Source organism: Lipophrys pholis (genome assembly GCF_963383615.2).
Source record: "Lipophrys pholis genome assembly, chromosome: 16".
NCBI classification, from domain to species: Eukaryota; Metazoa; Chordata; class Actinopteri; order Blenniiformes; family Blenniidae; genus Lipophrys; species Lipophrys pholis.
The window spans coordinates 4,629,574-4,654,384 of NC_137634.1; the positions used below are offsets into that span (position 1 = coordinate 4,629,574).

A 24,811-nucleotide genomic window follows, 5' to 3' on the forward strand; every position below is an offset into this window, starting at 1 on the left:
CCTTCCTCCATAGCAGGCTGGGATCATCTCCAACACAAATGGTACAAAAGATGAATGAATGAATGAATGAATGAATCAGTATTAACATTTATGCAGACACAATCATTTTTGTTTGAAAGCATCTCTCAAATATGACATTTTCTCACATTTGAACATGCAGTCTAAACCTTACAGTACTCGTGTCCATGATGTGCATCAAATTAAATCAACCAGAGTTAAGTTGGTTTCACATTTACCCAAGTTCCTGGACGTTTACTCAACATTTTCCCATTAGATGGCAGTGTTATCTCAACATTGCCCGCTGAATCACTTGTATAAGCTCGAGGTGTGAGACTGAGAGAGATCCTTTTGACTAAGGCGTCCAGAACTGTTCCACATGAGCAGCTCAGACTCCACTCATGTTTCAGTGTGTGAAACTGGGTCAGCATAGACATCATGCTCCCGAACTCAAGTGGGTTCATCATTGTGAAGGTTAATCTATAGCCGAAGCCATGCATTAAAATAGGTTGTTGGCAGCATTTCATGGCCACACATCCAGTGGTGTGTTGCTTGTTCTTCCTGCTTGTGTGCGTTTTCTCCAAGTACTCTGCTTCCCTCACACAGTCTCAAGACATTCATCTGAGGATATTGTCCAGGTGTTGGATGAAGAGGAACAGATGAAGGACACGTGAAAAATTGCTGCTACAACTATCGATAAGCTTCGAAATTGAAAAACTGCATTTGTTCAAGGTTATTTCATTTACAGCATATATGTGTAAGTGTTTGTGTGAGATGGAATCCAAGCAACATCACGTGCAATCTGCCACTGAGAAGGCCAACGCCACATTGACTGAACCAGAAATCTGATTTAAAGACTTTGATCAAACTTTGACAGGATGCTAGAAATGTGTATTAAATCTACTGCCTCTTTAGAGGAAATGCACAGCCAGATATAAGTTGTATAAGTATGCACCTCTATTATTTACATATCAGATATATTTGTCAATATGTGCCAAAGATGTGAAATGACATGTTTTAGTCTGACTGTTATCAAAAGGAGTTATCATTATGAGATCAGTTACAGAGAAGCATGTCTATAGAATAGAATAGAATAGAATAGAATAGAATAGAATAGAATAGAATAGAATTGAATTGAATAGACGGACCACATGTTTGACGCCCCTGACGTAAGTTGTGTGTTCATGGAGCCTCAAATAGGAGTGCAGAAATCAAGCATCCCTTTGATTCAGCTTTAATTCTCAAATTAACTGAGTTACTTTTTGAAGAAGGACTCATCTTATTAAGTATTTCATCACTTTTTTTTTACAGTGTACATTGTGTGTAAATGTTCACCAAGGTCAAAGTATTGTTTTCATATGTAATCGCCCTTTTAAGATCTCACACTGTGACTGTCATAAGGAGCAGACACTATAAGAACTGATTTCAGCGTCATATGAAAACATGTTGGTTTTCCCGTATCTGTCGGTTTTTAATTTGATAGAGCTGCTCTGGAATTTCACAAGTTGTTCCAGACATAAGTGGGAGATACAAGATATGGTAGATGCAGTTCAGAGAGAAATATTTTACATGTGTTTGAATTTCAAACGCCTGTAATGTCTCATCATATCAGCACATCCCTAAACTGCAAACATGTTAAACATGTTGGCGTGATAACAGATTGATGGTTCCATTCGAAGGAGTTCCAGACTATAAATCCTTTTTTTCCAAACAAAAAAAAACATTTCACGACCCTATCTCCAGATCAGCCCTTTGATAAACTGGCCACTTGTGTTTTTACTAGTAGAAGGCTGCAAGATGAATAGTTTCCCGTCAAGATCAACTTCAGCACATACTGTTTCAGACAAAATTGAACATATGCTCGCTATAAGTAGACTTGTGCAAAAAAAAAGAAAAAAAAAAAAAAAAGAAAGAAAAAATTTATAAGTGAACAAAGTGAAAGCAAAAGTTGAATGCAAGTTTTTTACTCATGCAAAAGTGACCAAATACAGGCAATACATTTTGTGACCCTTAAATGACCCTTTTCTTTGGTTTTTTATTCATAATCAAGAAATGGCTCAAAAGGTTGAAAATACATATATATCTATATTTCTTCTTTTTTTTTTTGCAGCCCTGAGTGGAGCCAGAGGAGGTATGAAGACAGGAGATGAAGATGTTTTTAATCAACAGTCTCCGTGATCTGTTGACGAGAGAGTCTATTTTCCACAGGATCATTTGGTCGACAGTTAGATGATCAACTGATCCCAAACACAATGAAAGTCATGAACAATTCCAAATAAAAGAAATTAAACAACAACATTACTTTTGAAAAACTGTGTGGTATGTCACATAAAGTCTGATGTGAAGTACATTTCCATAGGAAATTATATCAAAACAATTGGGAGTCTCATCAGTAGAAATTCAGCAAAAGTTAACTTTTTCAGTTAATTAATGGGCAGCATATCATGACTATACTGTACTATTGAATACCCTACATACATACTCACAAACATTGTGGAATATTGTTCTATACATTTTTCTAGGCGTCAAACATGTAACAAAAAAAATAAAAACAAATTGAAATTGACCCCAAAACTTACATGCCACAAAATTATTAAGCTATTCTCTGGCATTCTCTATTATTTAAACCCTGTTTAAAAATCCCAGATACACCCTGCTGTTACCAATTCACAGCTGATAATCTCTAGATTAAATTCTACTAATGCGCGTTGTACAATTTGGTGCCTTAAAAAAGCCCTGAACCTTCCCATGAGGTGATAATTTGCTCGTTTATCCAAGTGGATTACAAGAATATAGAAATGTGCATTTTCTTAAACTGGTGCTTTACCTCAATTACACAACAGGCTCGAATTGATTAGGTACAATGTAGTGAACATTAATACTTTTGTAATTGCTTCCACAAGATTTAAAAAAAAAAAAAAAAAAGCTTCATAGGATTGTTAGCTCTTCATCCTGTAGGGGTGCAAAAAGAAATGTGTAAAGATTGTGCTTTGTGATGTATTTAGACATGGAGAGTCACAGATTTTTTTTTTACCTCTTTCTCAGGGATGTTTCTGCAGGGACTGTCGCTTCTTTTATTCCTGTTATTCATCTCATCCACGACAAGTAATGAGAGAAACGCTCCTTCTTCTTTCATAAGCAGGCGCACGTCTTCCAGGTGTTTCCTCTCCACATTCTGTCCGTTGACCTCGATCACTACATCCCCCTCAGCTAGTCCGGCTTTCTCAGCAGAACCTCCTGGAACTACCTGCAGGACATCGAGAAAGTTTAAAACTTACGAAAAGTCTCCAATTTTTCTTTTCCTGTTTCGCATCAGCAGATAATCTTTCACTCCTACCTTCCTGATGAAAGTCCCAGGACCCCCGGGGGAACAGCCCAGGTCAAAGCCAAACCCTGTGAGGCCTTTTTGCAGAGAACAGAGTCGAGCATTGCGCAGGCCATCCTTTTCCATCGGTGGTGACTCCTTCTCTTTAGAGACTGTTACTCTGATCTCCTTTTCATCCTCGGCTGTGTCCTCGCAGAAAAGAAGCGGAGATAGGCCGAGCTGCAAAAAGAGAACTGAGGGAATAACGCACGAATCGGGTCGTGATTTCGATATCTATATTTCAGGAAGTGAGTCCCACCTTGGAGTAAAAGACTAGTCCCTTATAGGTGATGGTGGTGAGGGACACGTGTTTCCCGCTCGTTCTCACTCGGTCCACAACCTCCTGGTGCTGCAGATTCTCCACGGACTCTCCATTGACCTCCAGCAGCAGCTCCCCATTCTTCATGCCCGCCTTCTCTGCTGGACCTCCGCTGTCCACGCCTTGCAGAATGTGATCTAATTGAGCGGGTAAAACCAAACATCAGCTCACGCACCAAATCTGAATCTCTTTATTTGGTTCCGTCTTCTCACATGTGTGTCCCGACGCAGTCATTTCCAGGTGAAGCAGAAACCCGAAGCCATCAGGCCCACTCGCAAGGTGGAGTTTCCTGGCTCTGTGAGGCAGGTTGCGAGGAACGGCCATCGAGGGCAGGATGGGTATCTTCTTTTGCATGTATTTCTTCTCACTTTCACTGTCGATCACGAGGATGGTGATGTCACCACATTTCTTCATCTGTCAGACAACAGGTGATGATAAGAAGGGAAGAGTTTAGAAGCAGGCCACATCATATATAGAGATCTTGTTGGTGTTCATGCATTCATCTTCAGTGTTGCTTTGTCGTGTTTAGGGTCACCTATGGACATGTTTTGGTCACCAGTCAACCTCACACACATGTTTTGAGCTGAAATATGCCCTTGTCTTAAAAGTTGAAAATATATTAAAAAGCATACAGCATAGCAGGACTGTCTTGAAAAAGCTGCACGTTTTGATACTTGAATGGTTTCAATTGGTTAAAGATTGTAGGAGGAGAAGTGCCTCAAAGAAGAAGTCAGAAGAATAATAAAGGTTTGAAAAACAATAGTGTGAATGCCTTCACGTCATAATCTTAAAAAGTGAGAGTCACTGACTTCCTCAGAAATGTCGCCAAACTGAACAAAATTCCTAGATTTGCCTATTCGAAGGATATTGACAGCACGTTCGTGTGTGTATTTTATCTGTCCTTTGCGTATCTTGCATTCTCTCATTGTTAGATGAGCTCGACTCCAGTGTCAAGCAAATCTGAATTAATAAATGTTGCATGTGTATGTCCCCTGCCATGGTGAATCATTGTTAATTATAGTCTTTTTCCACGTACATGATTATTTGTCGCCATCAACAGTTAAACATCCATCTATATTTAAAAATTACTGTTTTATTGTTCTTATCATTGCAGGTTCCCACTCCTACAATCAATTACAGTCACCCATTATAGCACCCACATATACACAGGCAGACAATGCAAACTCCATGCAGAAAAGTGCTCTAAGTGAAGACTTGATTTTCTTAAGGCTTGAGAGTGCCTACCATCGTACAACCCTCACAATGCAACCTCTATTGTTTTGAAAGTTTGCAACAAGTAGCTTCATCTGTGCTCCTGAGGTCGTCTTTACTTTTAATGAGATCGTGACCCCTGATCAGGTAAACAAAATGTTTTAAGATAAGATAAGATAAGATATCCTTTATTTATCTCACATGTGGAGAAATTTGCAGTGGTACAACAGGACAGTAAGAAGAAAGAAGCACACACAGCAGAAACTAAAAAAGCAGATAAAAAAGCAATATAATAAAATAGAAATAGATAGATATTAAATATTATGCACACAGTGCCTATAAGTGTGGACATGTACACGTTTTGGTCACGTTAATCACAGAAAGAAAAGCCCAGAACAAACCATTCTGCTGAGTGCGGAGTGTGTGAGATCAGTCACCATTGCCCCATCCATCCACACCAGTCGATCACCCTTGCACACCCCGGCCTTATCAGCTGCACCTCCTGCCACCAGGCTCACCGAGAAGCGACCTTTCTCTCCTACTGGCAGAGATACACAAGCAGCTGGATGACTCTGGCAGGCAGACAGACAGACTCCCATTTAATCATCTAATCTCAGGTGATTACCGATGGAGTTGCTCCCCTCCAGGGCTGTAAAGTTGATGCCCAGGCCAGAGACAGGATCCCTGCTGATGTGGCACAGTCTGGGCGCCGTGCAGCCCGCACGCCAGTCCCCGGCCACGCCCCGGAGGTCCTGACCTTGGGACACAGCCTGCTTATACGCCTTCTCTTCCAGAACTAACAAACATAACTGGTTCCCACTCACGCTCATCTTCCTAGCCACCTGTTAAATGTGTTAAAGAACAACAGTTGATTTGAATCTTATTACGGTATTTTAAATTCTCCTAATAACGAAGGATTCTCATCTTACTTCAGAATGAGAAATGTCATCAACATAGACGTTATTGACTTCCAGCAGCCTGTCTCCATCTCGGAGGCCGCTGCGCTGTGCTATTCCCCCCGACTCCACGTTTCTGATGACGTGTCCTCGGTTTAGCTTCTCCAACTGCAGATTGAAGCCATAGGTCTCCTTTTCCTCACGCCTGAGGCCACAGAGGCGTGGGCTGAAAGTTTCCACCCCGTCTGGTTCAGAAAAAGACAGAAACTTAATCCAATTTTAAGATACACAATTTCGAAACATTAAAATAATTTTGAATGCTAATTACCGTCCGTGATCACCATCCCTGGATTGATTATGCCCTCTTTTGGATTAAATGAATATTTCCTTCAAGAAAAAGAGGGAACATTTGACTTCAGTTACAAACTTTGGTTAAATTGGTGACTTTTCAATTAAAATGATAAACTTGGCTCTAATTGAAAATACTCTATTGTCATTTTGTAACTGCGTTAGGGACAATTAACTCTGTTCCTGATTACTGCATTTAAAAATCTGATTTATAATTGAATATTAAATATGTGGCTAGTGGCAGAATAGTGGTTTTTCAGAAAAAGCATGTTTCGAGTTTTAAGAGCAGAGCATGTTATAAAACATCTTAAAGGGACAGCAGACTCTAAAATATCTCTTCTACTTGGAATATGAGTGGTCAAGTGTGCACATTTCATCAGGTGCTGAATGTGCAAAGAACTTTAAGTTAAATGCTGGACTCATGCACTCATCTTTAAGAGAATGTAAGTAAATGGTTTCTATTCTTCATGGGAATCTTGAATCTTGATAGATCCCACACATTTATCACGTTTATCACTTTTCTCAAATTTCGCCTCTTCCGTGGGTGCAATTCATAGTGCACAATCATTGCATGGCCTCATCAGTTATGATAACATCAGTGGACAGTGTTCCTTATCAAGAGCCCGAAGTCTTTAAGTTTACAATGTTCCAAATGTCAACATGCCAAAACCAAATCATACAGTTCAAAATTTTAAGCTTTTTTATTTCAAATATGTATGTCGGAGCAGGAAGACGTTGTTCTTTCCCTGGCAGCCTGAAAACACAGCTTCGGTATGCAGAAGCAGGTTTTGAGCACAAATCAATGTTTTGTGCTTTTCGAGGGTAAATATCTAATTGTGTCTTGGACTCTGAATGATCACGTCGATCTACGTATGACATTTGAAACTGATTTGACGTTTCAGTAATGAAAGTACAGTGAGATTTATGAGTAGACATCCAAAGGTAAGCAGACTTACTTTGTTAAAGCTGAGCCATCCGCCATAGCTTGAAAAAAAAATAACACATTAAACCACACAAACTGCACAAAAGACATTTCAACAAATCTTCACACGTTTTAAAGACTGAGTATTTAATCTTTTCAATCAGTATCAGATTCACACAACCCATATTATATATTGCAAAACACAAAAAAAGAAATGCGTCAATCACTATACATGACTTTTAAACTTACAGCTCTGTGATCGTCAGTCGTCAGTCCGACAGTGAGACTAATGTTTGAACCTCAGATGACACATGTGCTGCTTCTAATTATCAGCTCAGGTGCAGTAAAACTGGGTTTGACTTTATGTAATGCTCTTTAGTCTTCGCCCTGTGTGAAAGGGGAGGGAATTGAAGATCGCCCACAGCCTCAGAGTTACAAAATGTCCTACGACAACATGATTGCATTTTTATGAATCAGAATTTGTGTTTGCTTCATTAGTCTCCTTTGAGAGGCAAGATTTCAGTGCTGTTTTTTGAAAAAGGCAGCCCTGACCGAGATGAACCTAGATAATCTGGTCAAGCTCATCAAGGTAGAGACCTCGCCTCATCCGTGTGATTTATTTTATTTCCAGCATTTCGCACTTTTTTTCAATTTCTTTGGATATGCACCGGTTTGGAATGACAAGTTGCAGATGGAAGTGCGCAGGTTTGGAAATGAACTCAACGACCCAATTTTCACAATTTTCATTCCAGCTCCATGAGAAGGAAGCTGAATGAGCAAACGTGACGCCGAAGAGGTGGGGGTCAAGTTGCAGGAGGAGAGCTTCAAGCAGAGAGAGAAATGGCACTTCCACTGCTCATCCCACAAATGCATTTGCCTCAAAAACATGGCATCAAATAAAAAGACCATCCATCCATCCATTTTCTCCCACTTATCCGTTTCCGGGTCGCGGGGGTGGCAGTCTGAGCACCGTCACCCAGATCACGTTGCACCGATTAAGAACCTTTCCTGCAGGTGGTGAGCCCACGAGGGACATGAACCCACTACCTTGAGATTATAAATCTCATGCTCTACCAACTGAGCTAGCCGAATAAAAAGACCTTATTCTGATATTTCTTTTTCTTAAAACAAAGAAACAATCATCCAAATGAGAATTTGGTAGAAGCAATTACTGATGATTTCCTCCCAGGGGGTAAGCGGGCCTTCCTGATGAAAAGGTTTTCAAAATCTTCAGAATAAGTCAAATGGCTAATTCTTTACGGTTCCGATCCACCTGGGATCAAACTGTCCTGTAGTAGCCCCACGTAAAACCTGTTTCAGACCCCTGATCTACATAAAGGAAGGTTGAGGATGGAATGAAGGCACTAATCGATTGTGATGCATTGAGGATTAAAGCAGATTTAAAACAGCAACATATCCCCTGAGTGCTCATGAGCGTTTCTTCAACTTACCTTGGTACCCTGCCATGATATAACAGCGCGATGACAGAATAATGTCTAATCCACCCAGAGTTAATCTGCCTTCTAAACAAGACAGTGCAGGCTATAAAAACCTCTCCAGCTGACACATGGAGCTGCCCCGGCCCTGTAATATGCTGCCCCGCTTATCTGTGTTTTTTCTCAATGGTGTCACTGTCCTTGCCTCTCTGAGGCCGTGTTAAATAAAAACAAACAAAGATAAATGACTCAACCCAAGTTTAACCACTTGTTCCCAGAGGAGCTCCGTCTCTCTGCTGATGGTTTACTGTTTCCCCTTTTTACTCGATAAATCCTTCCGATATTCTGAAACCACAACATCCTCCAAATAGATAAAAAAAACAACAACTGACAAACCTGAAGCTCACATGAACTCTCAGTCCTCAAGACATAAATCGACTGATGTCTTTCTTCAGGAGCCCTTTTATTCATATCAAGTGTTTGTATTTGCTCCTTCCCCATGGTATAAATGATCCTCTGTTATATTTACTCATGCGATCATCATTTAGTTGTAATGGTAGTGGATTTCTACATCGAGATACAAACCCAAAAATTACTTATTGATAGATAGATAGATAGATAGATAGATAGATAGATAGATAGATAGATAGATAGATAGATAGATAGATAGATAGATAGATAGATAGATAGATAGATAGATAGATAGATAGATAGATAGATAGATAGATAGATAGATAGATAGATAGATAGATAGATAGCATTACAGTTGAGCTTTCTTCGCCAGGCTATGCCTTACTGACCAGCACAGAAATTGCAATTGCAAATTGTGGGGAAATTACCCCCCAAAAAATCTTAAAGAATATTGTGACAAAACATAATAACACTGACTAAAGCCCTCACATGGGAGAGTTTTGTAGCTGAGATCAAAATGAGAGAGAAAATGTTTGAAAGTTTTACCTCCATTTGAGCTCATTCCCTGTTTCTGTTCAGTCATTTCAGAAGTCCAGTCCCGGGGATGTGGATGTATTGTGTGCATAAGCATTGGTTTTCACCCCACGCAGACTCCTCCCCAGGGTCAATGTCTCATCTTGACATAATATGTTCAGAGCACATGTCCATGTATTATGTCTCCGTGTCATGGTTTTGTGGACTGAAAGTATTGCAGCAGATAGTGGAGATTGTTCTCTCCAGAGTATCACATTTATTTTGAGGTTAATATTATCTGGGAATGCAGAGGCAGTACGTTCATACACATCCAACAGGAACCATCAGGGTCAAGGCTGAATAACAGATAAGTGGTAACACAGAGATAATGAGAAGGGGACAAGATTATAAGCAAAAAGGGAAAAAAATCTGTCAACTGTTTCATGAGTTATTGATGCACTGAGAATGATAGCGGTGGAAATAAGAAACCATGAGAAACATGTCAATAAGCCCAACTCATTTCAAACTAACATAGTTTTGATCCCAGCTGTTTTTCGTCCGTACATAAACCCCTTATTGATAATATAGATAAATATATTTATTTTTTATAGAGATATATTCAGACAAAATAGATAAGCTATATTTGAGTTTACACACACATACTAGTAACCATATACATACAGTACATACATCCTGTATCTAATTCAATGCCTGAAAAGGGAAGGAAGAAGTAAAACTTATCTAATCCTACCTTCTCCAATATTCGATAGTGATATTATATAATTATCTTTTTGTATTGGAAATTTATAGTTTTATATATGTAAGAATACACAGAAAGAACATAATCGAATATAGAAGACATAATAAATATACATACACCTATATACACATAATACCCATTTGAACACAGATATATATAAAGAATAGATTTAAGTTTTACATTCATACAGACAGTGCACCGATTCCCAATGTACATGTTGATGTTGACTCCAGCATCCTGCAAACAAGAAGTTTGGCATAGTTTGATGGAAATGGGTTTTATACTCTGAAGAATGAAACTTCGAATTCTGTTGAAGATTATGTGATTACACTTAAAGGTTACACTGACTGCATGATGGTGAAGGTCGGCAGATCAGTCATTGTTGTTTGTACCTAAGACCAAGAGGAAGCAGAGAGGTGATCACAACTTTTCAGTCGTAGCCCCAAAATTGTGGAATGACTTGCCTATGCACATCAAACAGGCCGACTCACGTTATGTTTTTAAAACCTCTCTGAAAACACACTTTTTCTCTTTGGCTTTTAACTCAGTCTGAGGTTGATTTTTTTATTGTTTTTAGAGTTTTAGTTATTTTTATTGTTTTACATTGATTTTATTATTCTACATTGTTTTTATTCTGTGTTGTTAATTAATTTTCTTTTTTATTTTTCTATCTGCTCCTGTCTGTGTACAGCACTTTGGCCATCTGTGTTGTTTAAAGTGCTCTATAAAGAAAGCTGAGTTGAGTTAAGTTGAGTGAAGTGGCTGAAGAAATGTAGAGCTTTCCATGAATGCTGTCCACACGTATCCGCACACATCCTGGTGTGTGTCACATATTTAACACAAGAACAAGACATGGTGCTCCTCAATAAAAGTGTAAGTTGAAGCCTCCGTCCACTAGATGACAGCAGAATCCAAAATAAAAAGTAAGTCCAATGATTGCTCCTGAAATCAGAAACAAAATCTTTGGTTGTTGTCATTTGATCTATTGCATATACATATTGCACTATTTGTGACGGGCCAAGCCAATGGTTGATTCCTAAATATTGTGTTTACCTATTTTCTTGTCAAAGCAGGTTTAACGTCTTCACTGTAAATGTATGGCTTTAGGACTTTGATAAAAAAGTGTTCATCTGTGAGAGCTTACTTCAGTATTATACGGCCTCACTGGTCGTTCCTGCTTTTCAAACGTGTGACTAACTATGATAGTGCCCGCTTGAAAAGAGCAAAGGCCCACATACAGTCAATTAGTAACTCCACCTGAAACTCTGGTCAAAGGTTAGACTTCACCATGTCTCACGTGATTGTACAGTATGTGTGAGAAACGAAGCGACTATAGCATGTGGAGGATTATTTCAAACATTATTTGTTCTTACGGAAATCTTGTTTATCAGCAGTATCACCACTGACATGTGAAAGGAGAAAAAAAAATGACTTTGGTGACCTTGGCCTTCATAGCAGAGACAGAGAAAAAGACAAAGTGTGTATGGTATGTTCAGCCAACCGCCTCCTCCAGGTGGAGCACAGTGGAGCAGACGGACTGCTGAGGAGGAGATGGATGAGGAAAGAAACAGACGACCCAGTGGAGCTTTTCAGTCGTTGCTCCGGATCCAAGTGTCAAGTCCCTCTCAGTCATCCCTGATGGGATCCTCCCAGCCACAGGAAGACACAGCTCCCATCTGTGCCCAAATCCTTGCCAAAACGCTGGAGTGCACTCGCGGTCAAGATAATCTGTAATGGAGACAGTTACCTTTTTGTAAGCTTCACCCTCATTCGCTGCACATAACTCAAATAGCAGCCTCACTACTCCTCTGATCCTTGACTCTCCACTTCTTCACTGAGCTGCAGGGGATAAGGAACAGTGCAGAGAGAGGAGGACGTCTCGGTGGAGAATCTGAATGGACGGACATGGATGAAGGCCGTAGAGCTGCCAACGCCGCTCCTCATTTCGCAGAACCCGAGGCTAATTTCAGCCTCAGCAGACCAGTGAGGCATCCTGACAGAGTCCGAAGGCCGCTCTTTTAATCGTGACACACATGGCCTCTCTGTGAGTGTCTTGTGTTTCCTTTGCGCCGTGAATCCATGGCAACAGAAACGTGAATGGCCCATTCAGGTCGGCTTCCACTACACTCTGCCTCTGGAACTATAGATCAGTAAACAAACTGCATGGGTGCTTTGATCAACACTTGCACCCGCGTGCATCCACATTAGAGGGCTTCGAGCCTCCTGTAAATCAAACTCATCAAATATTTTCCATGCAAGAAAATGATAGAGTGCAGATTCTGTTCTGAATGGCAGGCCTCACCTCTGAACTCTATGGACAAATCATATCCTTTCTCTTTGGCCATTTTTAAGGCAAAATTATTTAACTATCTCCTGTCCAAATAGTATGCCATTGATTCTGAGTTGTGTGGTTTAGGTGTCTGTTTTTAATTAACTCATTTATTTTCTCCGCTTGTTGTGCCTTCATCATTTACTTTTATTTCCATTACTGTAATGTATATTGATGGGCAGGATTTAATATAAGCCCCCCCCGGGGCATCTTTCCTTCCCTGCAAAGGCAGGTTCTATTTCTTGTCATTCTGTAGTAGATCCTTATTTTGTGCAAATAAAGAGGGAAAAAAAGTCTTTGACATCTCAGTAGTGATTGGTCACAAATTTAAATATGAGTGTAAAGCTTGTACTTTGATACATGATGCAAAATTGCTCACTTTGAAATGTTGAAATTTAGGAGATCTCTAGAAAACCTGTAGACTAAAATTGGGGTTGATGTTTTGAACTTTTAATTGTTTCCTTTTAGTTTTTTTTTTTAGCTTCAATTCAAATTCATGAATGCAAATGCAATTTGGTCAGCGCATACTGATGATGCAAGAACTCAGCCTTCAGAAGTTTTATAAATGACATTGGCTGACTCCACTCCAGCACCTCCCTGTCAATAGATTGTGAAATATGTCCAATTTCTCAGTCCGGGACATCCAGATGTTCTTCTCAAAAAAAACAAAACACTGAAAGTCAGAATGTTTTGCCTGAAACTTTGCCTGAAACTTTGTGGATCTATCAGGAAACTTCAAGTAATTATACATCCTGTACAGTAAAAATATATTTTCTTCCATTCAGAAACACAAGCACATGTTTCCTTATTGTACTCACACTGTATACACCTGTGTCTTAAATGTATATAAATGTCTTAACTGCACAGCAGATATTATCTGAAATACTGGGAAAGTCCTTGAGTACAGTTTTACTATCTTCAAGGGCAATGAGGATTACTAATGTTATGAAATCACCATGCTTGGGACAAAGTTTTCTTATATTTTACTATACGAGGGGGCCATAATGTTAAGTGTCTATGTTATAGGCTGCCTGCAAAGACAGCTGGCAGTTAATTCATTCTTCGCGCATCATGATGTGCAATTGGCCAATAACATTTTCGTGCAATCCCTCGTTCCTCAAAACTGCTGGCTCAACAGAATGAGATCTCTGCTGAAGGGTCAGCTCTTTTGAGAGATGGCTTTCCCAGCAATCAGCTTTACGTTGGGCAATATAGTTACATCCTCTGGCCACCAAAAATTGTGGATGTTAAAAAGGGAAATGAATACTATGTGCACACTCCTCCCAAGAAACACCGCAAAGAGCAGATGAAAGTTATTCATGAAGAGTTTGATAATTTTTCATTTCATTGAAACTTATGTCTTATTCTGAATTTCTTTACCCATGCAAAAATAATATTACAATATATAAACATGCACAATGCATGCAGACTTTAAATTGAGCATGGGTCTCAACCATTTAATAAAAAATAAAAATCCTCTGAAGCTGCAGAGCTGTGAAGTTAAGTTTAGGACATCCATGTTCTTCAACCTTTCTGATCACTCTGGAGTAGTTGGATGTATCAGCGGGGGGGATGTGAGTGAGTCCGGAGCAAATGTAGAAAATCCAGTGTGGCCATTATGGAGGAGTACAAATATCTTTGGGTGTACAAAGACAATAAACTGGTCTGGACTGGGTGAGGAACACTGAAGCCCTTTACAAGGATAGGCCAGGGACAAAGCAATCTCTACTTTTTTAGGTGGCTGAGGTCCTTCAACGTCTGTAGCACAATGCTGTGTAGGTGTTCTATGAGTCTGTGGTGGAGAGCGCAATTCTCTATGCTGTTGCATGCTGGGGCAACAGGCTGAAAGGTGGCCGACACCAACAGGCTCAACAAACTCTTCAGAATGGCCAGTGACGTGGTGGGGGTAGAGGATCAGGTCCAACCTTAGCTCCATCCTGAACAATGACTCTCAGGTCCTCCATGACGTCCTATTCAGCAGCAAGAACACCTTCAGCAACAGACTAAAACCACCAATCTGTAAAATCTCTTGTAAAGAGTGTTTGTTGTGTTTATCTGTTAATTTCATTCCTCTATGCTTATACCAGTCACTACTTAATCCTGTATATATCACTTTTCAATATTATTATGTGTTCTACTCTGTGTGGAGCTACTTCTCTCTGCGGTTAATAAAGTATTTCTATTCTATTCTATTCTATTCTATTCTATTCGTGCAATAGTTTGCTGATAAAGCCAGATGTGGACACATTAGATGTTGGATAGAGTATTGAAGTGGTGAAAAAGTTGAATTACTGCCTCGAGCGATCTGATTGGCTGAAGGGAACAAGTGTACGGCCGCTTCACAGCGCGTAAGAATGACGTTAATTTGCAAAGACGAATGATGTGGCAAAAATCAAAAGGCGAATACAAAGAAGTAGTTCCGCTTTCTCGTTTCTTTTTCTGTAACTCCACGTTCAAGTCTGATACAGCTGCTCGATAGTTCATACAGATTATACATTTGAAAGGAAATCTGACGAGCAAATAAAGACAAATCCGCTCGATACAGCGCACTTTTAGAAAAGTGTAAGTCGGTATCCATCCGCCCCAGAGTACACTTCCATTTCCGGGATGTTTTCCGTGCTGACCAGCCTCCACCGCCATTGCAGGTCCAGGGAGTCGGTGTAGTGGCAGGCAGGCATTAGCCAGGGGAAGACCGCAAGCAAACAGTAAAGGGACGAATAAAAAGAAGGAGAAAAAGTACCGACACACCGACAACACGTTTCGAACAAGGCAGAGTTAATTCATAATTGGACTTGTGAATTGAGAGGCTCCCTGCCTGTCCGGCTAGTCGTAGTTTGTTAGCATTTAGAAGAAACCGGAGGAGAGTGAGAGAGGGACCGCCATGGCTCAGATCCTGCCCATTCGCTTTCAGGAGCACCTGCAGGTATGTGGATGAATGAATGCTTGGATTGTTTGTGAAAGTTAGTCCTCCGGTCGCAATCACCGTGAGAACGGCTGTCGCCCCGGAGACTTTGTCCCCACAACTGCGAGACGGCTAAGTGGCTAAGTTAGCGAGCTATGCTAACTAGCTTGTCAGGGTGGATGACGTTTATCTCGGCTAGCATCTAGCCTCCGCGCTAGCAGTTTGACGAGCCACCCTTCACGACCTAAAACGCCCAAAGTCCGCTTGATTCAACGGGAGTCGTGTCGAAAATGCTTTCGAAATTTAACGGGGAAGATGTGCGGCCGGTTTCTTGTAGGTTTTATCGACATTGCGAGCAGAGAAGTGTTTTGTTTTCTGGCAGCGGCTAATGCTGTCGTTAGTACTAATCTTCACTATCTGTGCGGAGGACAGGGTCATTGGTGTGATTGTAAATGTTTTAGTCGTAGCATTGTGTCCTCTACCGGCACTATTGAGCCAACGTGTGCATGTCGCCTGCCATCAAATGTAACAGCCAAAGGGTAAGAGTTGATATAGTAACTTTTACAGTGGCCTGCTTCGTGTGCCATTGACACGTCTGACTCCATATACATGCACCCTCCAGTTACTTGGAAAGCGATTGTCCGACCTCAGAAGGATATATCACGCTGGGTGGTTGTAGAAATGGTCATGTGGTGTCTCAGGTTGCTATCAGACTCCCCGTGCTCAATGACTTTGTCAAAGTTGGACGATGTTCAAGGCATTTACTGAGAAGGGCTAATGCTTCTTTAATCTGTGAAGCAAACTCTTTCCCTGACTTGTCAATAATTAGACAAACAAAATAATTTAAATGTAAGGTGTTTTTTTTCCCCCCTGGTTTTGAAGTCCCACATATTCCCAGAACTGTACTTTCTTCTTGATTTAAATGGCCACACCTTCACGACTACACCAGTGAAACTGCTCGTCAGGTAGAGGAAGCAGAAGCATTAATGTCCCAAGCTAAAAGATCACACCTGGGGTGCTGACTATCAGGGTCAAATGTATCACACATAACAAGGGATCCATCCAGTTTAATTTATAATTCCATGTTTGTCCTGAAATCAAAAGCAGCCCAGGAAGGATTATTTGTTTCTCCCTGTTAACTAAAACTCCTGGGAAGTTGTAGATCGGTGCAGCAATCAAGTTTCAACAATCATCAGACATTTATTCCCACAGGTCAAAGGTCAGGGTCAATACAAGTTGAAGTTAATTGTAATTTTTGGTGCCGTATTTGCGAACTAGCGCTTAGAAATATTCTCATTGTCAATGTAAGAACTGAAAATGTGTTACCTTTTAATTGTAGTTTAACTAAATCTGACATTTTTGTTTAAGTTTTGTTGTAGCTGTTGATATTCATGTGTATGGAGGCTGTGCTTTACAAAGCAGTGCATAAGGTCTTTTGTGCTTCCAGCTGCAATTCAGTTATTATGGGATGAGCATTTGACCCTCTTGGAAAGATACTTTTATTGCAGGGATGGGAGTGAAAGAGACGGGGTGAATTACACTGACTGCATATTACCTAAGATAATATGACTTGTGTATTTGTAAACTGATACTGCATGTTTGCAGCAACATTTCCTGCTTTTAGCCATATGTCATTTAATTCTTTTGGCTTCATAGAAGTTATAACTTGCATTTTCTTGTTTCCCTGATTTGTGTTGGTTACACGTCACAATGGTTTGTTTTTTTTGTATGTGCCTTATAAATTTCCAAGGGATGTCCGGATAAATGACACTCATACATCACATCATGCGGTATCTTAGATTAGGATGATGTGACTTCTAATCTATAGCCTGTTGGTATTTTGTTGAATATTTTCCCTTGACATTGGCTGTTAGGCCATTGATCTTGTTGACTGCCAGTTTGTTAGGCACCACAAGTTGCTGGCACAAAGCAGGAAGGAAGCACTATCAGTTAATATGTATGATAGTCACATGGCGTTGGCCTGATGGATGCTTTTTTTTCCCCCTCGTAGCTTTGATTTAGTTTTTTCCTCCACACATTCAGGTTCAGCAAGCGGGTTGTTCTGATCTCTATTGTTATTCATCTTCACATTAACACTGACAGAGCAAGTTAAACTTGTTGTAATCTTAGTTTCTTTGTCCTGTTGACCTTCTCACTAAAATTGTATACATTACAGGGCCAATATTTTGACTGCTCACAAACAATGTCACTATAATGATATGTAATATTAATGTATATTTTCATACTTAATGATAATATACATAAGGTATGCTGAAGTTAACATAATGTGTCGATCACATGAGTCACTTGGGTTTTCTGCTGAATGTTTGCTTATGCACAGAGCCTGTAAAAAGAGTGACTCCGGACTCCTCTCCTGTTTCCTACCCTCCCTCACCCACTTTCCCTCAAACTCTGCAACTATCATCCGGTCAACCTGCCTAGCTTGCATTTTTATATATCATCCATTTATATAGTATGGTTTAGTTTCCAGTTACAGAAATACAATTGCTCAAGCAACAGCTAAAAAATGAAAAGCAACACTCTGTAGTTGCCTTGCACCAACCAGTGTTGTATACCTTTTGCTTTTATGATTATCCTGGTTGGAATCTAATATATTCTGCTATTAATAGCAGTTCATAGTGTAGCATCAGTGTACAGCTACAATACTGTCACCAAAAATTACTGAACATATGTCAGGAACGCTCGACTTCGCTAGAAAGAATCTAACACCAGGAAAATGGAGAGTACCTAATAATGAATGAAGGAGCGAGCACAGAATCCAGTATCGGCTTAAGACTGGTGTTCAATGCCGATCTCTTACGTGAGAGTTGGCTGTATGTAAACCTTAGAAATGACTTGAGTCCACAGTGTGTAATGGCAACATGGGGCCCACTTTATTTTGACAAAAGCTCCTTGTATTTAGTTAGCAAGCTTTGACAAGCCACACTTCCTTTTGCTAGAGGACAAACCATTAATAAAGTGTGGAGGGAAAACCATCAATAATGTGATGACCCAACACAAGAATTCCCATACAGGTCTATCATTACAGGCTTTTGGTGTGTACACTGGTGTTTTTTAAGTATACACAGTGATTTGTTATGTTTGCAAAAGTTGGTATCAGGAGTTTCCCAAGACCGTTTGTCTGCAATGATATCGAGCCAGATTTATTTATGAAGCACATGAAATAAACATGAGTTGACCACCGTGCATAACAGCATGCTTTTTGGTGCATTTAAATAATGAAAGAGAAATGTTTGGAGTAATTCTTAAGAAGAAAAAACTTCTTCCCACAGAATACCATCTTTTTAGTGCAAACAGTGAAGTTATTGGTTTCTTCTCAAACATCCTCATTACTTTCATGCTCTCAGAGCTCTATTGTTGAATTATCTAAAGAAAGCTGTCAGTTAAGCACCATTTAAGCTATCATGCAGTTAAGATGAACATATGTGTAATTATTGTTGATTTCGATGCAAATAATAGTTGTGGTTTGCTTTGAATTGCTGTTTAGAAAAGGATTTAGCTCCCTGAAAACTTTTACAATGGTGCAGGTTGGTAATACTGCCACTCAATACTTAATATTTCAGATTGAATCTCAAGTGTTTAGTTGGGGTGTAGAGGTTTTGAGCCGACCTGGGAAACCCTGGTTTAAGGGATCCTGGCGTTGAAACTCGCTTGTTTTTCCTGAACTTAGGTTCAACCACGCTCTTGTCACTGTCATTGCAGCTGTGTGGGAACACTTTGGCTTCCTGGTTAACATCAATGAAGTTGTGCGGTAATCAAAACACATGTAGTTTGTGAAACATGTTGTAGAAGGAACTTAAAATATGCAAGCCACATGTTCACATTTAAAAATCGTGCTCCCTCTCACAGTGATTTAAACTACTTTAGCACATCAAACAAACATATTTTTAAATCCAAATAAGGACATGCTATCCACTTTAACATTTCACATTAAGTAGCACATTTTGGCTTCCTGAGAAATCTTGCATTAAAAGATCCTTTCAACAGGTGTTGGTGTCCATAGGCAAATAGAACATTGGAGTGGTGCCAGTTGAAGACTGAGTGGAAATGAAGATTGGTTATTTGTACACGTCTTCTAAAAACTGATTGTAATTTGTACCCCCTTTAGTTGTTTTTTAATTCGTTTTCAATGTCAACGGTGCATTCATTAATTGTGTCATGCTCTTTAAATATCACCTTACAAGCATTGCAAGGAGCACTTTGATCTACACTCGTAAATGACCAGCTGATACCTCGTGACAGGCCGGTGAGGCTACAGATCTGCTGAACACTTCACATTCTGCTGCACTTGTCTAAATGTGAGATAAAACAGGGAAAAGGAAACTGCAGTCTCACAACCACCTCAGCAAGAAGTGGCCCGGAGTGGAGATGGACGAGCTCCAGAAATGCATGCATTCCTTCCTTCCTTTCCCTCGTTCTCTCTTTATCAAACTGTAAAAGGCAGCCCCTTTGCTCTTCACTCCCCCGTCGGTCACATGTCCACCACCAGTTGCCCGCAGCCGTTGAGGAGGCAGCACTGAGGCAGACCTGTTGTTTCAGTCCTGGTGGACAATGGGTCCCTGGTTTCCTGTTGTGGAGCGTTGCAGTGAAGTGCTGCAAGCCTCAGCACATTACATAGCACATCCTTCCCTCGCCTGCCTTGAACTTCACATGTGCGGGACACACACAGAGCTTCTTTTCTGCTGAGCAAGAGGCTGCTTTCTTTAAAAGGAAGAGCATACAGGTTAAATCAACAGATGAGGCTCCCTGGAGGTGGTTAGCAACAGTTCCTTATCTTTTCAAGAGAAAGCAGTTATTAGCTTAGTTGTAGGGCTTTCATCAGGAATCCGTTCAGTTTGACATAACTTAGTTTCATAAATTTTTCACAATACATTACAATGAATTATTGCAGGCAAGAATTTGGGGGTCATGAAAAATATCCATAATTAATGCTTACAGCTGTTATTAATTTCCATTATCTTATCGGCGCAAGCAACATATCAGCTCTGCCTCCAAATGTAATTATTCTTTTGCAGATATTTTAGCTTGACTCAAACATTTTGATTTCCAAATATCGTGTAGTAGTTGAAAGCCTGGACCTGAAGAAGCACCTGTTCCTGAGAAGAACCAAGTGACCCCTGTCATATGGGATGTTTATGACCTCATGTATCCAGTTATTCTCCAGTGAACTGATAAGATTCGCTTTGACTTGCGTTGATGTCCGTTGTCCCCGCTGCACAGTGAACTTGCTCACTCTGAACTGATTGTAGTTTCCTGTCATATGATCTTCACTTCTTTCCTGACCTCTGACCGAAGGCTTCATACGTTTGGTCTGTTTATGACCGACTTAAAGGTTGTGTTTGTATATATATTTCCATTATACGCTTAGAAGTGATAAATGTGGCAAATGTAATGATATATTTTGCTGATTTCTTAAATGTCTTAGCTTTTAAAATACATGAAATAGACTTTCATAATGCCTCAATATATTTCACGCTGAGCTGGGACGTTTCATCCGAAGTTGTCAGATCTGTAGTCCATCCTTCTAACCGAATGGTTTGATACAGACTACATCACTCTTAAAGAAATCTTGACAGTAGATTTTTGGGAGCAGCACTCAATTTCTGACACTAATAAGGCCTGAAGCTGCCTGGGCAGCTGTCTCTCTTGATTCTTAATAAGCTGCAGGCTTTCAGTAAAGCGTGCGCAGTCTAACAATTTGAGTCGTCTGTGTTGCAAAAATATTTTCTTGCAGAAAACCTGAATAGTGACATAGCATATTTCAATACATGCTCAGCGAAACGGAGCTTAAGCCAGTGACACTGGAGTAATTTGGAGAGTCATGTGGGGCAATCATAGGTCACTTTCTTACACAGAATTGAATTTACTTAACATAGAAATAAAAAGGGAATATTGTATATATGACAGTTTCATGTGTGTACATCACTGGTATTCCACTCGGACACCGCTTCACATCTGATATGGATTCATTTTGTGATTTATGACTGCGCTCTTTCTCCAGATTCAATCTTTTGAGGCATTTTTCCTCTAAGACTTTGTTATGCCTCAGTTTGACAATGGCTTGTAGCCATAGTGATGTTTCTCTGGTTGAATGTGCAACTTCATGTTGTTTTTATTTCATGTCTTGTATACATTCTGCCAGTATTGCTTCGAATTTGTCTTCATGCTGACGCACAGTTGAGAGGTCAAGTTTTTGGTGGTCAAATGTCACAGTCACTCGTATAGCTCAAGAAAGAGTAAACTGGCAACCGAGAGGGAGTAATTTTGTTTTCATTTTGTTTTCCTGTCTCCAGTCATCACATTCTCAGATTCCTTTGCCTGTTGATATCGGTTTATACAGGAATGCTGTTAATACTTGTTAATCTGTTGAAGTGTTTCATTGCTAATCATGCTGGCAATGAAACCAAACCAAGGCCGGACTTGGCAGACTAGACAAAATGACTACATTTTCCACATGGGTTGTAACTCCACTGGTTTGACCTGCTTTCACCCAAATTCCAACTCATTGATGTCACAGCAGCGTGATCCCACAGCAGAGCTTTACTACAAGGTATCCAAAGCAAACGAGTTCAACAGTCTGTCTGTCTCTCGTGCCATATCTGTCTATGTTGCTCTGAACTGCTTGGGAAGGAGCTAACATAGCTATTGTGATTAAGCCATGCTGCTCTTTCCTGTTTTATGAATGGGTTTCAGCCTGAATTAAATGGCTTCCTGCTGATCCCAGAATAGATGACAGGAGGCAGACAGACGATGAATGAGTGGGAAAGAGACAGCACGTAAATTTGTCGAGAAAAGTATTGCATAATTGCAGAGGATAACCCTCCTTTGTGTTTGACATTTAAGCAAACCATGTTCTGGTATGCACAGATTTGAGAAGGCTCATCAGTGCCACTTCATGGAATAATGTTCGAGTAAAGGAGAGTAGAGGCACAGCGGTACAGGTAGCTCACAGTTCGGTCTGAACTTCGGGCCGCAGTTTCGGTTGTGTTTTTGAGGTGGCACCATAGATCTGTTGAAAAACGTTCTCGATAGACAATTGATTTCTCACTTGTTTTACTTTCTTGAGTCCATTCAACTATCAGAACGTGATACATCAGGGTGCTTACACTGGAGATACATGCTCATATTGCTTGTTTCCTTTTCCGCAAGGGACAAGTTTCAAGCAAAATTTGCATGCAGTGAAATTTCTCTTAACTGTTATTACTCCCTCATCGGTGTATTCAACAGTGGAACCGAAATGATCGCACACCAGAAATTTGCAGGGAGTGGAGGTCCAACGCATCACGAAACTTTCGTGTAATGTCTAAACAAGCTGTAGTGAAACCAAAACGAGGACAGATTCAGCAATTGCACAGATTATATCTCACCTCAGGTGTTTTCAGAATCACTTTTCGCTGAACTGTTTTTGTAAAAAAAAAAGAAGTTTGTAACTGGGCTGCCATATTGGTCTGAGTTAAACTTCAATAGCAGATCGCCCCCGAGTGACGCCGTTGTTGACATCGCCTGGTGGCATGCAAGTTACACGCCCACCAATCATGTTGTGCTTTTCCACGCCATGAAAAATTGCCCCTGTGGACGTGTGGATGAGGATCACTTTTACCGACTTCAGATGTGAGATTTTAGTCTAATTGAAAGAAAATGAGAGATTTACTGTGATCTGATAAAGCAAACGGTTGTTATATGCTTGTGAAAACATCAGTATTTGAGGTCTAAATCGCTCTCACTGCATGCTCTTTTCTTTCTTCTCAAGCTTGAATAAATGTTGTCTCGGTAAACAAAGCTTCCTAGCTGGACAATGGCAACAATAAGAGTCATGTCAGACACGATGACGATATTGTGTGATGTCACCCTTCACTGATGGGAAGGAAAAAAAACGCCACAACTTCTGTGCAGTTTTGAGCTCTTTCCACATTGCAGGCTGTCCTACTAGTCTCTAAAGTTATGCAGCGTCAATAAGAAGGAACCAGGTTACACACTGTTGAAGGAATGTGGGTGGGACGGGGCTGTGTGGAGGGTGTGTCCTGTCATTGATATAAGGTGTTCCCATTTCGTTGGGCAGTTCTTGGAACCACGGTTTGTGTTTACTGATTAGAACTAAACTATGTCAAAGTGTTGACTGTACAGCCACATTTTATCGTTGGCAAAGCCTTAGAATGGACACTTGGGTAAAATGTGGCTGTTTCTGGCAAGTCTGTGTTCTCTTTGGCAGGAAACCAATTTGTGTTCACAAAACTACTCTTGACATTTAAATTGCAGAGCTATAAATAAAAACTAAATTTTATAGCATTTTAAATAAAACTGTTGTTAATACTTGCTATTAGAGCACAGGTCATTAAAATATACCTTTAAAAAAAAAAAAAAACCCATTAGGAAGCCTTTTGGTTGTATTTTGTTATGGTCTGTTATGCTGCTGTGTGTTGGAAAGTGCAGGAAGGACCAGTAATTTCATTATTTTCTTCACACTATTTGTTAAACTTAACTACAGGTATGGTGAGGCCTGTGTGCATATAGAAATAATGTCTCAACTCTAGTGCAAATACCCAACCACATAAAAACATTTATCCATTACTGTGTCATTCTCTCCTTGAAATTTTGCCTATAGTAGTATCTATAAGATGGTTTTATAAATGTAGTATTGTTAAAAAGTTGCAAAAGTAGAGGAAGTTGCAACATTAAAACCTGACCGATCCGAAATGTTTTTTTTAGTTTCATTTCCCTCAAGTTTTATTTGTCACAGCATTGTCAGTTGCAGTCGCTTTTCAGGAAGAGACTGGAATTCATGTAGTGATGGCACTTTTTCATTTGCTGTTTTCAGTGCGGTCTATGTATAAACAGGGACGGATTCTTTCCACTAGCAAAATGTAATCAACCTTCAAAATGAACAAAGTATAATTTTTTGTATTCCTCTTTTCTATATTTTCAAAAATATAATTTTTGCTTAATTCATGAAATTTAAGACCTGCAGTTGAGAACTGACAGTATTTTATAATTGTTTTTAGCTATTTAAGTGCTTTCATCATTTTGTTGTTTGCTAATATCAAACAAACATTTATACCTCGGTTGTCTCACCAGGAAGTAAAACAGCAGGCAGGACGCATTGTTGGTTCAGGTCAGAGCTGTTTTGGTCCATCCGAAACACTGCTGTGTCAGGTTTGTGCAAACCGGGCTTGATGCCCTGTTTCCAGCCGTGACTGTAAGCTACTCTGCAGAATTTACCATTTTTGTAGCAGATAAACTCACCTACAGCCTCAGGCCTTTGTTTTTATGCAGGTTAAACTGCTTTGTCTCCCACTCTATATTTATGTTCTGTTGGAAAGGTGTTAGTCTGGCCCGAGGACCACCTGAACTTCATATTCTCAAACATTAAAGCATTAAAGAAGT

The 24,811-nt window shown here is 40.0% G+C and overlaps 2 protein-coding genes across 3 annotated transcripts in view; one reads left to right on the top strand and one right to left on the bottom strand.

The window, feature by feature from the left end:
- Window positions 1–1,947: 1,947 nt before the first annotated feature.
- nherf4b (NHERF family PDZ scaffold protein 4b) lies at window positions 1,948–9,684 on the bottom strand. Of its 2 annotated transcripts, none has more exons than XM_080483237.1 (11): window positions 9,452–9,684; window positions 7,093–7,120; window positions 6,117–6,175; window positions 5,822–6,033; window positions 5,518–5,734; window positions 5,294–5,430; window positions 3,893–4,094; window positions 3,621–3,817; window positions 3,335–3,541; window positions 3,032–3,244; window positions 1,948–2,949 (listed from the first exon to the last, which is right to left on the bottom strand). In XM_080483237.1, exons 1-11 carry the CDS (start codon window positions 9,534–9,536, stop codon window positions 2,926–2,928), a joined length of 1,581 nt encoding a protein of 526 aa, XP_080339363.1. In that variant the 5' UTR covers window positions 9,537–9,684; the 3' UTR covers window positions 1,948–2,925. The 2 variants fall into 2 exon arrangements, with proteins under 2 accessions (XP_080339363.1, XP_080339362.1); XM_080483236.1 differs by having other exon boundaries at window positions 5,294–5,433; window positions 9,452–9,508.
- A 5,439-nt stretch (window positions 9,685–15,123) lies between these two features.
- The window catches only part of cltca (clathrin, heavy chain a (Hc)), a 29,381-nt gene continuing 19,693 nt past the window's right edge, over window positions 15,124–24,811 (top strand). The window contains exon 1 of the mRNA XM_080483132.1: window positions 15,124–15,430. Within this exon, the coding sequence (XP_080339258.1) occupies window positions 15,389–15,430 (42 nt within the window). The 5' untranslated portion in view covers window positions 15,124–15,388. The remainder of the gene's footprint in view (window positions 15,431–24,811) is intronic.

Excerpts from the sequence above, each read along its gene's own strand:
- nherf4b (XM_080483237.1), bottom strand. The coding sequence starts at position 9,536 with ATGCTTATGCACACAATACATCCACATCCCCGGGACTGGACTTCTGAA. Across the intron at positions 4,095-5,293 it reads ACTCCGCACTCAGCAGAATG|ATGAAGAAATGTGGTGACAT; the intron begins GTTTGTTCTGGG and ends GTTGTCTGACAG. Across the intron at positions 3,818-3,892 it reads GACTGCGTCGGGACACACAT|ATCACATTCTGCAAGGCGTG; the intron begins GTGAGAAGACGG and ends CCGCTCAATTAG.